This window comes from Diadema antillarum, unplaced genomic scaffold (assembly GCF_040938485.1).
Source record: "Diadema antillarum isolate AM-2024a unplaced genomic scaffold, OU_Dant_1.0 scf00000015, whole genome shotgun sequence".
Classification (NCBI taxonomy): Eukaryota; Metazoa; Echinodermata; class Echinoidea; order Diadematoida; family Diadematidae; genus Diadema; species Diadema antillarum.
In genome coordinates this window covers 3717038-3731280 of record NW_027270904.1, presented here as the reverse complement: position 1 = coordinate 3731280, position 14243 = coordinate 3717038, and the positions used below count along the sequence as shown (strand labels likewise).

The 14243-nt window shown below is 40.2% G+C and overlaps 1 protein-coding gene across 1 annotated transcript in view; it reads right to left on the bottom strand.

The window, feature by feature from the left end:
* Nucleotides 1-10424: 10424 nt before the first annotated feature.
* The window catches only part of LOC139724644 (activating signal cointegrator 1 complex subunit 3-like), a 45415-nt gene continuing 41596 nt past the window's right edge, over nucleotides 10425-14243 (bottom strand). Inside the window, exons 32-34 of the mRNA XM_071635778.1 lie at nucleotides 13736-13818; nucleotides 12622-12781; nucleotides 10425-11198 (exon numbers count right to left, since the gene is read on the bottom strand). Coding sequence (XP_071491879.1) covers nucleotides 10576-11198; nucleotides 12622-12781; nucleotides 13736-13818 — 866 coding nt within the window. The 3' untranslated portion in view covers nucleotides 10425-10575. The remainder of the gene's footprint in view (nucleotides 11199-12621; nucleotides 12782-13735; nucleotides 13819-14243) is intronic.

Genomic DNA, 14243 nt, shown 5'->3' with positions numbered 1-14243 from the left:
AAAACCACAGCCGGGGAAAACCCGAGGAAAACCACTGCTCTCGCGGAAACATTCAGCAAGGAAAATTAGTGTGCGTTTAGTCAAGGAGTTTTCAGACTGATAACTCCTTGATTTAGTTTACCTGCGTCACATATATTACCGCATGGGGCTATACAATCACATCACTCTATGTTCATATGCATCGTTTACTATTAACAGCTTAACGTGTCCAGCTCAGCAAATTTGATTTGATTGAATTTTATTGAGTAGTTAGACCATATGTCCACAGCATACCTTCGCTTGCTTCAGCAATTCTCAATAAACTGAGTTCTGATGAGAAATGTCGAGGGTTTCACAGAATTTGCGGATAAGAAATCAAGCAAACAAACCAACAAACGAATGGAAAGGTCAAATCTGCCCTGAAAACAGTCCACCAGTGTGATGCATTTGCGTACGATCGGTAATTACAAGGTTTTATGGACGGTAATCGATTGTAACAGTCTCTTTAATAATCAGACACCTTATTCATATGTCAAACAGATATCTTTTTATGGCAGAATGTACTCTCTTACGTGTTTTTCTTGCGTCTTGGCATGGCTTGTGTATAAGGTGATTCCTTTTAAATGAATTTCTTAAAGGGGGCGGCAAGATATTCTCAGGGCCGGACCCGTCTATTCGTAGAAATTATACATTTTGGATCTATATATTTAATTTAGGTTTATATTGATGTATTTATTTTTATGCTGTCTAACGTATTTCGGTAATTCCACTTCTTGTCCTCGACATCCACCAATATACATTATTTTGTTTGTGTTTGTGTTTTGTTTTGTGTTGCTGGTCGGGGGGGGGGGGGGGATTACGAGCCCTCCTGTGTGGATCCTACTCAGTTATTGGCAAGTACTTCAGCTTTGGTTTCCATGGCTTTCAAGGTCATTATAATTTTGTATGCATGTCAACCGGCCAACTGCATAAGTAATACAGAAAAAAAAATACCACGAAAAGAATAAAACGTATACGTGTACAGGTACTACACCTGTACTAGCAAACGTGTCAGTCACAAGTCATTGCTCAGCTGTGTACTGCAGGACTCACACCTGTGAATAAAATGGAATGTCCAAAATAGATGAAGAAAAAAATTATCAAAAATAATAATTAATAATGCAGTTTGGCAAAAAACTAAATAGCTGCAGATATTGGGTATGAATTCCTCTACAAACTGCATTTTGGCTGGAAGATGAACGCTTTTCTCATGGAATTTGAAGGGACTATGTTTCATTGGGTGCATGTACAGAAAACAGGTGATTTTTTTTTAGTGAAAAGAACTCGTAGTCTGGCTTTGCGGACCCTTGGACAGAGTTTGAGCCGAAAAACGAGCCTTGGAATTTGATGGATGAAAGGGTATATCTCACTTATCAAGGTTAATGAAGATGAAACACCTCATTTTTCCCAGCTATTTTACAGAATTTTTTTTATTTGAATTTCAACACACGTCTATGGGGAATTGTTTACCCGTGTGAGACCTGGGACAGCGAGCGACTGGCAATGAGGCCATTATTGTGGGATTCCTCAGTCATGCCAGTAGCGATCAACGAAATTTTCTTCTCAGGTGATGTGATGGGCAAAACTACGCTTAATCACGTGATCAGCTCTTGACCAATCCTATAGCAAGATTCTTAGTATGTGGAATATAATTTACTTTAGACGTGTGCGCGTAGATGACAAAACTCTGAATTTGCGGCGCGCACCGCGCGGTACCGAAGTTTAAGTGCGTTGCACTGTGGATTATCAAGTGACCTAGATACATGTAAATGATAGTCCACAGTGCAACGCACTTTTACTTCGCGCGTACTCATTTCGCGTTAGGACTGTATGGACTGAAGAGATCAGCGAAACAAAAGGGACTATCAACGTAGAGTGTCACGAACTTTTCTTCTAAGGTGATGTGACGGGCAAAACTACGCTTTATCACGTGATCAGCTCTTGACCAATCCTATGGCAAGATTCTTAGTGTGTGGAATATAATAAGCAAATAATCAACGTTGGTGAAGGTGATGGGACAAACTATCACTTCCGAGGCGATTTGGATGACCCGTAGCTACATGTATCTTTCCGAAGTGCGGCTGAGGAAAAATAGCGTACACATTCAGATCGCCGAGGAAGTGATAGTTTGTCTCATTGCCTGAAACTAAAAGTTGATTATTTGCTTTATATTCCACATCTAGGATCCTAGATATTCCCATTTTTTCCACATCTGAAACCGTCTTAGCTGTCTTAGGATATTCTCAGGGCTTAGGCTACGTAGTTTACTTTAGACGTGTGCGCGTAGATGACAAAACAACGAATTTGATCCGCGCCCCGCGCGTGGCACCGAAATAAAAGTGCGTTGCACTGTGGACTATCACTTCTTAGTACGTGGAATGTCGGAGATTCCACATACTAAGAATCTTGCTATAGGATTGGTCAAGAGCTGATCACGTGATAAAGCTTAGTTTTGCCCATCACATCACCTGAGAAGAGAAGTTCGTTACACTCTATGATGATAGTCATTTTGTTTCGCTGATCTCTTGGCCCACACAGTCCTAACGCGTGGTATAACTTACAACTTTGAGTACGCGCGAAATAAAAGTGCATTGCGCCGTGGTCTATCATTTGACCTGGATCAAGTGATAGACCACAGTGCAACGCACTTTTATTTCGGTGCCACGCGCGGGGCGTGGAGCAAATTCATTGTTTTGTCATCTACGCGCATACCGTCTAAAGTAAACTACGTAGCCTAAGCCTTGAGGATACCCTAGGACAGCTATCAGAAAGGTTTCAGATGTGGAATAAAAATGGGAATATCTAGGACCCTAGATGTGGAATATAAAGCAAATAATCAACTTTTAGTTTCAGGCAATGAGACAATCTATCACTGACTTCCTCGGCGATCTGAATGCGTACGCTATCTTTCCTCAGCTGCGCTTCGGAAAGATAGCTACATCCAGATCGCCTCGAAAGTGATAGTTGATTATTTGCTTACTATCTTTGGCAGAAACTAGAGCACGCACTTTAGTGCGCGCATGCAAACCTCAAAACCCGCAGCCTGAACTCCCAAGTTCATTGACCCTACCTTCCAAAAAATCCTTCAAAAAATCCCCCCCAAATTCTCGAATCACTACCAAAATGTAATCATCTGTTACTTGTATCACTATAAACCTTTCCTGCAAGTTTCATCCAAATCCGTTAACTACTTTTTGAGTTATTTTGCACACGGACAAACTAACAAACGAACAAACAAACCAACGGTAACGAAAACATAACCTCCTCCCTTGGCGGAGGTAACAAAACAAAAAGGACTTCGGTACCACTTCCGAATTTCTTCAGCTGACAAGCAAAACAAAAAACAAAAAAACAAAAAAGAACAATATAAAATAAAAACATAAATAAGGTCTTCAGCGCATCTTTCTCATTCCACTTCCGGGTTTCTTCGGCTGAGAAGCAAAAAGAAAAGAAAAGAAGACCTTACGGCGCTCAAAGTTTTCATTCCTATTTTTTTTTTCGTAGTGCCACTTCCGGGGTGGGGGCCCAAAGTGGTGACACCCTATGTAGGCCCTACTCCTTATGTCGTCCTTATACGGGTGCAAAAATGGGGCCCTCCACACCCCCCCCCCCCCCGTTTTCACCGGCCATGCAGAGCTGTATTTGATTTGATCATAATGGCGCAGAATAAAGCGAAGAGAGTTTGATTTGGTTTGGTATGGTTTGGTTTTATTTCCGCATTTTCTTTCTCCAGATACAATAACAAATGAAAACGAAGAAATGAACACTATGCAAAAAAAGAGAGTATAACATATACAAATCAATACAAGAATTTGTCAATATCATTACAACATCAGTCTCTAATAACGTGTAAATCAAAGTAACATACATGTATGTTCAAGCATACTGTGTTCATACTGTGTTCATGTGTGAACAAAGGAAATATCAATACCCCATTGGACAGTCATCATAAGCAGAGCTTGACGTGGATGAGGCCCTGCATGTATATCTTGTATACGAATATAATACAACACCAATAAACCTACACGAAAAAAGCCTCCTAATCTTAACGTTGTAGGGCCTATACCAACGCCCCCCCCCCCCCCCCAAAAAAAAAGAAAAAAAAAAGAAAAAGAGTTCGAGCTCCAGACTACACTGACGAAGAAATAAATGTTACATGGAGTAGGCCTACTATACACATGCTGTAGTTTTATAAAGCACTACGCTTGTCAGCCAAACATTATGCAATGATGCTACACAGATGGTTAGCCATTCGTTCAAATGAATGTACCCAGTTCAAGGAAAAGAACACACTCAACACATTTGTGACAGACATGTCATTTTATTTCTTTACCGGTTATGTGAAACTGTCATCTCACTTTGTCAAGACGTACTCTAGGGGCCCGTTGCATAAAAGTTACCATTAGGCTATGGTAACTTTGCCATCCAACGGTAACTTCCACTGGAATTCTTGATTTTGATTGGCTGTTGAGTGTTGTTGCCATGGTAGTTACCACTGGATGGCAAAGTTACCATTATAGTAACTTTTATGCAACGGGCTCCTCACCTATATTGGGAGAACCATGCATAATGGCGGAGGCAACCAGTCGCCATAGCGGCATTTCTAGTTACTTATACATACTATTATGTACACAATACACTAATTGTAAAAATGAAGTTCATCATCATTGGCTTCAAAGGGTATGTAACCTATTTCACTATTAAAGGACAAGTCCACCTACAAATGTGGATTGAGTAAATGCAGCAAAATAGTAGAACACATCAGTGAACGTTTTGTTGAAAATCAGAAAATTGGTTTGAAAGTTATGAATTTTTGAATTTTTGAAGTCACTGCTGGATGAGAAGACTACCAGTGTATGATATGCGATATAGGGAAAATGTAAAGAGAATTTCACGAAATGTATTAAAAAAAAAGAAGTGCACATTTTCTCGACTTGTCACTGACGTATGTTCAGGGTATAATGCTTAACTAATAAAAAAAAATTAAAAAAAAATAAACAAACAAATCCCCTGCCTTGTGAAAGAGACAAGTCAAGTGTTCTTATATTTTGCGAGAAAAGTGAAAATATGTTGAATTTTCTTTATATATATATATATATATATATATATATATATTTCTATATTTTCTTTATATCGTTCTACATATGTTTGTTTGTTCATTTCCATGTGGGAAGATGGCTGGATAGCCCATATTCAGCGACGTTAAGCTGGTCTTCCATGGGTCCAGTTGGATGTGAGGTGGGACCACTTCACCAGGTTAAACACCATCACAAGCTGTAGAAGTCTTCTCATCCAGCAGTGACTAAGTAGAAACTTTAAAAAAAATCATAACTTTTGAACGGATTGTTCGATTTTTCTTCAAACTTTCACTGATGTATCATCCTGCTTCATTCACTCAATCCGCATTTCTATGAAGATGGTATCATCCTTTAAGTTGCATTGATTGTATTTAGGGTATGATACAGTAAAAGCGGCACGGGTAAGTACTCACTCACCGTAGTGTTCTTTCCAGAGCAAGACCAACAATGGACAACGCTGTTCGTGAAATTGACTAACAGCACGCTTCTGTGCGGCCAAATCGTCGCTATCAGGGTGGTGTTTCACAAAGCTGCTCTTAAAGTTAAGAAGGACTTAAGTGCGATTGGTGATCAGTTCTTGTGCTGAATTATTGAGATTCTGATAAGTATAGCAAACAAGAACTGATCACCAGTCGCACTTACTATAAGTCCTTCTTAGCTAACATCTGTGCGGCCGCCCTGATGGACTCTGTACAATGAATCAGATGTAGGTTGCTAGGCAGCCCACTGGATGATTACATGCTTTTGTCTAATTTTCAGATTATAGATATTGCGGCATGTGCAACAATTGATTACCAGATACTGAAATGAATTTCGCAATTTATTTTAATATACCGCTACGACAGCAGCACATACCGACCTGTTATTGATAGGGGTGCACGTCACGAGATCGACACCCATGAGTCATACACTGTACAGCCCACAAGTCATACAGCTCACAAGTCATACAGCCCACGAGTCATACAGCTCACAAGTCATACAGCCCACAGCCCACGAGTTCGACAATGAGTAAATAAAGCCCATGAGTTCGACACTACGCACAAAAAGGGTCACGAGACCGACATAATGCAAACAAAGCCCACGAGACCGACTCACGAGACCGACACTAGGCAAAAGAGGCTCACGAGACCGACACTAGGCAAACAAAGCTCACGAGACCGACACTCGGCAAAAGAGGCTCACGAGACCGACACTAGGCAAACAAAGCTCACGAGACCGACACTAGGCAAAAGAGGCTCACGAGACCGACACTAGGCAAAAGAGGCTCACGAGACCGACACTAGGCAAAAGAGGCTCACGAGACCGACAGGATGAACAGCGTCACCTTTAGACCAATTAATTGTATAGGGTGTCCAGATAATGGCATAAGGAAGATATAAGAGATGGAAAAGGAGAGTTGCTAGGGTTTTACCCGTCAATTGCCCTCCCTCACTCCCTGAACGGTTCAAGATCTTTAATTGTGTTAGCGTATGTTAGTGTTTGTGGAAAAATAAAACAAAATTCAGTAAAAGTGCATGACATGTTTCAACATTAATTTCGAAAATGCCAAAACACTCTCCTTGCCCTTTCCGCAAAGCCCATATCGATAAACACCTATGTAAAATTAGAAGAAAAAAAATACGTGGACATTCAGATCAACCAACTATAAAAATACCCAGGTATGAAATGGAGTTCACAGGACAAGAAAGTTATTCACCAAATTGTCAATGTTGCAGTGCACACCTGCTTTAACCTACATGATGGGGGGGGGGGGGGTAGTCATATAGCATAAATTCACAGAAAAATTATGAAATCGTCTATCAAAGCAAGAATTTAAGGATTCGGAAAAAGAAGATGTATCCATGAAAACTATTCTATTTCATGAAAAATGTACAGTTTGGAGAAGAGTAATTTTACAAACACAAGCCACAAATCCAGGTGAATCACTGCGATATAAAACGTTTCATGCGTCGAATTTCACACATTATCAGAGAAATTTACAAATTGAACTCTAAGCAGGCGATTAGGATATCTAGTAAGGTCTACTTAACTTGTGGAGGGAAGAAGAAAAGGGCCAAAAAAAAAAACAACTTAGATCCTGTCCACTGTCTTGTTAGAAATTAGGAAAGCCTATTGAAATAGCATGATGGCATCTAAAATTACAGCATACATCGTTGTTGTCCTTTTTTATTTTTTCATACATTTTTTTTTTTTTGGGGGGGGAGGTCCCATAAAGAGGACAATTTTATATATATTAAAAAATGAATAACAATGTCGCTCCCCGTAGCGTGACAGAACTGTCCCCTAAAAGGATATTTAGTAAGGTCTACTTAACTTGTGGAGGGAAGAAGAAAAGGGCCCAAAAAAAAAAACAACTTAGATCCTGTCCACTGTTTAGTTAGAAATTAGGAAAGCCTATTGAAATAGCATGATGGCATCTAAAATTACACCATACATCGTTGTTGTCCTCTTTTATTTTTTCATACATTTTTTTTTTTTTTGGGGGGGGAGGAGGTCCCATGAAGAGGACAATTTTATATATATTAAAAAATGGGTAACAATGTCGCTCCCCGTAGCGTGACAGAACTGTCCCCTAAAAGCCACACGTGTAGAAATGCATACTCAATGTCGTTGATATGTAGATGTTGTTGTTCAATTGACGAAGCGTGACGAAATTTCACACGCCAGTATGTAATTTTCTCCTTTAAATGGTACACCCTGTACAGGAACATATTTGTAATTGACATGTAGATGGCGCTGTTCATCCTGTCGGTCTCGTGAGCTTTCTATGCCTAGTGTCGGTCTCGTGGGCTTTCTTTGCCTAGTGTCGGTCTCGTGAGACTTCTTTGCCTAGTGTCGGTCTTGTGGGCTTTCTTTGCCTCGTGTCGGTCTCGTGAGCCTCTTTGCGTACTGTCGGTCTCGTGAGCCTTTATTGTGTCGGTCTCGTGGGCTTTCTTTGCTTTAAAAGTGTCGGTCTCGTGAGCCTTTTGTGCGTAGTGTCGAACTCATGGGCTGTATGACTCGTGAGCCGTATAACTCATGGGCTGTATGATTTATGGACCTATTTTTTATGTCGGTCTCGTGGGATGACCACATTGATAGCGACGTGTTTCTACACTCATATTCATAAATGTCAGCATGCTTTCCACAATCATGTGAGGATTACAGATTTGCACGACACGCTACTCGGTGCAAACATTAAACACAATTACTAGATCATTATTTGTTGAAACAAATTGCTAAACAACCAGTGTGGCTTAACGATATACTTACTAGTAATTTAAACTGGCACGTGACCAACGCAAGTCACGACAGATACTAGTACACAGCTTTGTAATGCTTAAATTGACATCACAAATTGTGCAAAGAAGCGTTGGAGGGAAAAAAAAAACTTTTGGAATTGATGTCAATTTGCTATTAAACACAGATATAGCACACGCACAATATTAAAAGCTTTGCACATCAGAATACAGTGACTAAGGTATTGCACCTACATGCACCTGTATACCAGCAATATATACGCAGTCTATATTAGATGTCAGAGAATGTTTATTCTATGCAATATATTTTCCATTTGTTTATGCTCTAATACAACGTTGAAACATTGTTAATATTTAGGAATCATGTAATGCAATATTACACTGTTCAATGCAATATATCTCAGTGACAGACACGGAGGATTGCCATTTCGTTGCGCAGACAAATTACTGTTGTTCTCCCATAGGGTACTTATTTACAAATATTGCGATAGTGGAAAAATGAGCAAAGAAAATGGGATTCCATCGAGATTTTCCTTTTTCTTTGCTCATTTTTCCACTGATAATTTATATTCCTTCTGGTCAGTTTATTCTGTCTTTATTTGTTAAATATTACAAAATATACAATATATTATGATATAATATAATATAATTATGTGTGTTTAATGATACCACAAATATACAACCAAGAAAATGTGTAATCAAAGCGAGTATAATGAACAGGGAAAATGCAAAGATGCAAAGACACAGAGTCAACATCAATACTACATTAAACGCCTCATTGTGCATCCATTCTAGTTAGATTATGTCTTCCGACCAAATTTTGCTCAAACTAGGTAATACATGTAATTGACAAAAGTTTGAGGATTTGAAAGTGGATGAGTAAAGGATATAAATGGATTCCCTGAAGAAGAAACTCCTTATTCATCGATTGGAATTTGGCTTCCGGAAATTTTAATTTGGTTCAAACGAAGTAAAATTCATAGTCCAGCAATCTTTCGGAAAATATCGGACAAATATTGGTAAGATTATGCAACATTCATAGGATCATTGCAAGATGACCAACATGCTGATATCCCTGCTGGAGAGACCACAGTCCCACAGTGTCCAACAGTGTGAGAGTCACAGAGTGAACACAGTGTGAAATCTCTTCACACTGTTAAATTCGAGCGTTTTAATAGTATGAACACAATGTGATTCATCAATTCACAGTGTGAAACAAAGTATTACTACGTGAACACTGTGTGAAAACCACACCACAGTGTGAAACCATCTTCTTACTGTTAAATTCGAGCGTTTTCACATAGTCGGCTATGTGACCATTCCGTGAACACACTGTAGGACACTGTGTTCTTTCCAGTAGGGATGTAACGTACGAAATGGAACCCGCGAACCCACTGAAGAGACAACGTTTGTAAGATGCGGGTCCCTCTGACAAGAGATGAAGAAAATCTCTGAGACTGATGAGACTAAGATGAACATTATTTGTACACAGTGTAACATGAGATAGTAACACATACTGACGACTCTTTAATTGGCTTTGATAACAATGTGGAAAGAATTGTCATCACCATTTCCTCCTGGCATTGTTTTTCCCATGCAGTCTTGTGTTTTCCGCCTTGCACATTATGATATTTCTGTCATGTCAGTTCGATCTCTAGCGCTACCACTCCCTACTTTTGTACTCCTCGAATACCCTAAGATTCCAACCTTCCACCTCCACTTTTAAGGTACGTGTGGTCCTTGGCGGTTCTTGTTTCCTTTTCCCGCATGAGTCTCTCGCTTGTCTTGTGTTCAGGTGTTTGTACCTCTTTCCCATATCAAGGGTCCAATGGTCCTTGACTGTGATGATCCTCGCCTTTGCTTGTTGGTTCTGCTGGTGAGGATCTTGAACATGTTGTCCGCCGTCGCCTTCCTTTCGTCCCAGATGGTCTTTGATGGTTTTCCTTTCCCATGGTCTTGTGTTGGCCATTGCCACGTCCGTCGTCACACTTACGTATTGGGATTGGTTCTACCTTAGCACGTTCACCGCCCATCGTCTTGGAGGAGCCGTCCGTGTGAAGTTGATCCCCAGTAGGATCCTGCACATTCGGATGTAATCCTTTCACAGAGTCGCGTTGATTTTGTTTCCTTCTGTTCGGTCTGCGTTTCGGGGCGGTAGTTCTAGGTTGATTAGCGTTGATCGGCTCTTCTCCATAAAACTTGCATGCGATTGGTCTCGCAGTTTGAGATTTCTGTGCCGACTATTGTGTTTGATCTCGATTATGAGACACATTTTTCTTACCATTTCCTCTGCGTTCTGAACTCCCCTCTGTAGTATGTGTCTTTTCGTCCTGTACATCTGGACCTCTGGAGGAACTCACTGTTGCAACCCCATCCAATGCGTCTTCCTCTGGCTTACCACGAATTCCTTGAGATTCCTTCCAAGGTTCTCCACTTTGACGGCGCTGTCCTCGGCAGTTGTTGCTTTCTTTCCTCTGATAAGTTCTTGGCTTCGTCTCTGTTGGTGTTTGCACCTCCTTGCCGAGCCATGGGCCCTCGGGGAAATCCCTTGACTGCGATGATCCTCGCCTTTGCGCGTTGGTTTTGCCTGGTGAGGTTCTTGGCCGCTTACCTTTCGCCCCAGGTGGTTTATCATGGTTTGCCTGTCCCGTGGCCTTGTGTTGGTCATGATTACGTCCTTCATCATAATATTCAGGTCTTGGGATTGGTTCTATCTTGCTGTGTTCTGGGCTGATCGTCTTACGGGAGGCGTCCATGTTTGGGTGACCCCCAGTGGAACTCTGCACAGTCAGAGAGATGGAGAGCTCTTGGTCCAATCCAAGGTAGCAATCGCTCACTAGATGAACTGAGGTGAGCATGCGATCTAACAATCAGAACGGACAGTAATTGGCTCATTAAGATGATTATATAACATCCGCAAGTGGCTAAGTCTACTGACTTTCAAACAAAAATCAAAACTGAATCCTGCAGTATTTTCGTTCTTGGAATTGATGCTTTTGATACAAAACAACTTTGAAAATGTATTTGATATTGAGGAATGAGAGGGGACACACAGCAGTGCTTATACCGGCGAGTAAGCTCTTTGCTCTCGTAGGGAATCAGAACCCAACACATCGAACATCTATGATGAGTCCAGTCCCTGGAGTTTTTCTGATCTTCAACACTTCAGTCAGTTTGAAGTGACCGCGTGACTACTAAGAAATAACAGTTGTTGTCTTCATAGCGGTTGCAATTAATATTGATGTCACAACTCATTTTGGCATCTTAACATAGGACAATAAATCACGCAAGTCATGAAAGTTGCATGGATAAAATCGATCACATTTTACAGTTTAAAGCTATAAGGGGACGTGGATGTAATGTTTCGCCATGTAAGTCGCTCTGCTTCTACACATACGTCTTGTTGCGGAGGGTCCATCAAACGAAAACCTTCATTACCTGCAATTCTTACACTAAAAAAGACGTCTATAGCAAGACTGGGCGGGGGGCTGATTCAGCTCCCCCCCCCCCCCCAAGATTTCGGCCGCTGATCGCGCGATCGCGACGAAAGATTGGCACGTGAGTAACCAACAACGTAATCTACAAAAACTTATTCCGCAATTATTCAAATTTATTTTTGATTAATTGATTATGCTTATTTCGGAAATAAAAGAATGGCTGTAAATCTGTAAATAAAGGTAAAAAAAAATGCTAAGTCTTGGCATAGATACTCTTTTTAGGATTCTTAATTATTGAATGTACATCCAAAAAGTCGCGGTATCGAAATTTTTTCTGATGTATTATCTTATTGTTTCTGAGATTTCTTTTGTAGCCTATTTCATTTTTTTTTTGATGGAAATTGTCGGCGACACTATTTCGATCATAAACAACATAAAATTTATTGATATGAATTATCAGTAAAAGAAAAATAATTATACATTTATGAGTTTTTGCTGGAAACAGTCTTTGCATGGGATTTGTACGTGAAATCACGTTTTTGAGCAATTTCGGGTCTGCCATGCACTTACAAGATATTGCACAACTTCGGAACCGCGTACCTGGGCGTCGCGATTTTGGTCTCAAACGTTGCGCGAGACTTAAAAGGAAAAAGTCATGAAACGCCGCAGCCCGAAATCTTTACTTTACGGCTTTATCATGGAAAATGTCGAGGGGGGGAGGGGGGGGGGGGGGGCTCAATCACCCTCTCTTTGTCTATTTTTTTTTCTTCTTTACTGAGATTCGACTGCACCACAAAAAGTTGATAGTCAAAATACGACGGAGGACTAGATAAAACAAAACAAACAAACCTGCATTAGCCGGGGTCTTGAAACTGAGGCTAATCGTTTTCTTGCCGCTGGACATGCTGACTTTCTCCGAAGCAAGGAGTTGACCGTGGATTATGTCTCTCATCATCACCCACCAACCGACATTTCTCTTTTTTGGGTAGTTGGGAGCATGAACTATGTTCTGTACAGTGACAGAATTAAGAAAGACAGCAACATAAAAGTACATCATTTACACGGAATTAGAGAAACAGACTACATGTATACGAATTCAGCATTCCAAAAATTACAAATTGAAAAGATAGGTCCCACATGTGGAATTCATCGATTTTAATTTACAGTCAGTGATGGGGGAAACGATTGGCAATTACAATACATGAATACATTATGTACAAAATAAATCACTGTGCCATAGTAACAAAGAAATAATCATATTCATTTAATTTGGAGGTACTTGAGCACAAATGTCTGAATTTTCTCAGCAGAAAACTTATTATTGTGCAGCGTTTAAATGACGGAATAAGGACACCTTTTTCTTGGAACAACTTCATAGTTGCCACTTTGCCGATTTATGTTCAGGTAAAACGCTCTACTGTTCCAGTAATGACGTGCAAACACACACGGGGCGTTATTTGTTTTGTTGCCGCATTATACTTCGTCTAATCGGAGAAGTCTGCGTTTTTCAATTTTATTACTTTGTTTTAAAACGAATGTAAAAATCAAACAGAGAGCTAGCGGCCAAATTCAAACTATTTAAGTATCTACATGAACAAGACAACTCTAATTGCAACTGTTTGACAAATTGTCCTACATCGACGTAAATACGCATCGCATTAATCAGTGTGTAGTCGTATAGCCATGATAAAAATCATGGGCATATTATACTCGGGCAGGATTCAAACCTATGACCTCCTGAACACCCGACAGGCGTCTTACCAATTCTCTAGAAGCTTCTGCCCGACAGTCACGTTTGGCTATAATTGTTACGGCATGCGAGCGGGAACTTAGCATTTATTTTATTCAAATTAATCAAATTGTTGGGTCGAGTTGTTTATATGGCAACTTACTGACAGATTGCCTAACATCGACTTCAACTTTTCAAACATTTCAAGACAAATTTTCAAGCATCTCAACTCACATTTCCCATCTGATGGTCTTTAGTGAGGGTCACATCCAGCCAGTACTCATGATTCGGCGATACATTGCCAAAATACTGCTTCGCTTTGGGTTTGAAAGAAACAAGGGGAAAACAGAGTAAATCGAGTGGAATATGTACCTCCAATAAAATCCTCTGAATAACTATTTTTTCCTATCGCAGATGAATACAGTTGTAGTGAGCATAAAATAATATCTTTAGAGAGAAAGTTTCAAAATCGTGTTTTTTAATCTATATTCTCTTGCTGAACAAGGTTAGCTTTACAATGACAAATGGGTATTTCCAATTTTGCTTCTGACACCATGTCTACTGACTGTAAAGCTGCTTGTTTCTCTTTTTCTTCTTTCCCTTCGTCTTCTCCTTCTTCTTTTCTTTTCTTCCATGATTTGTTTATCATAGTCCCACCAGGGATTGCTAATATCACTTCTTTTTTATCATTCTTCACCAAGACTCACTATGCATGTACAGAGTTAACGGATGCTTCGAACTG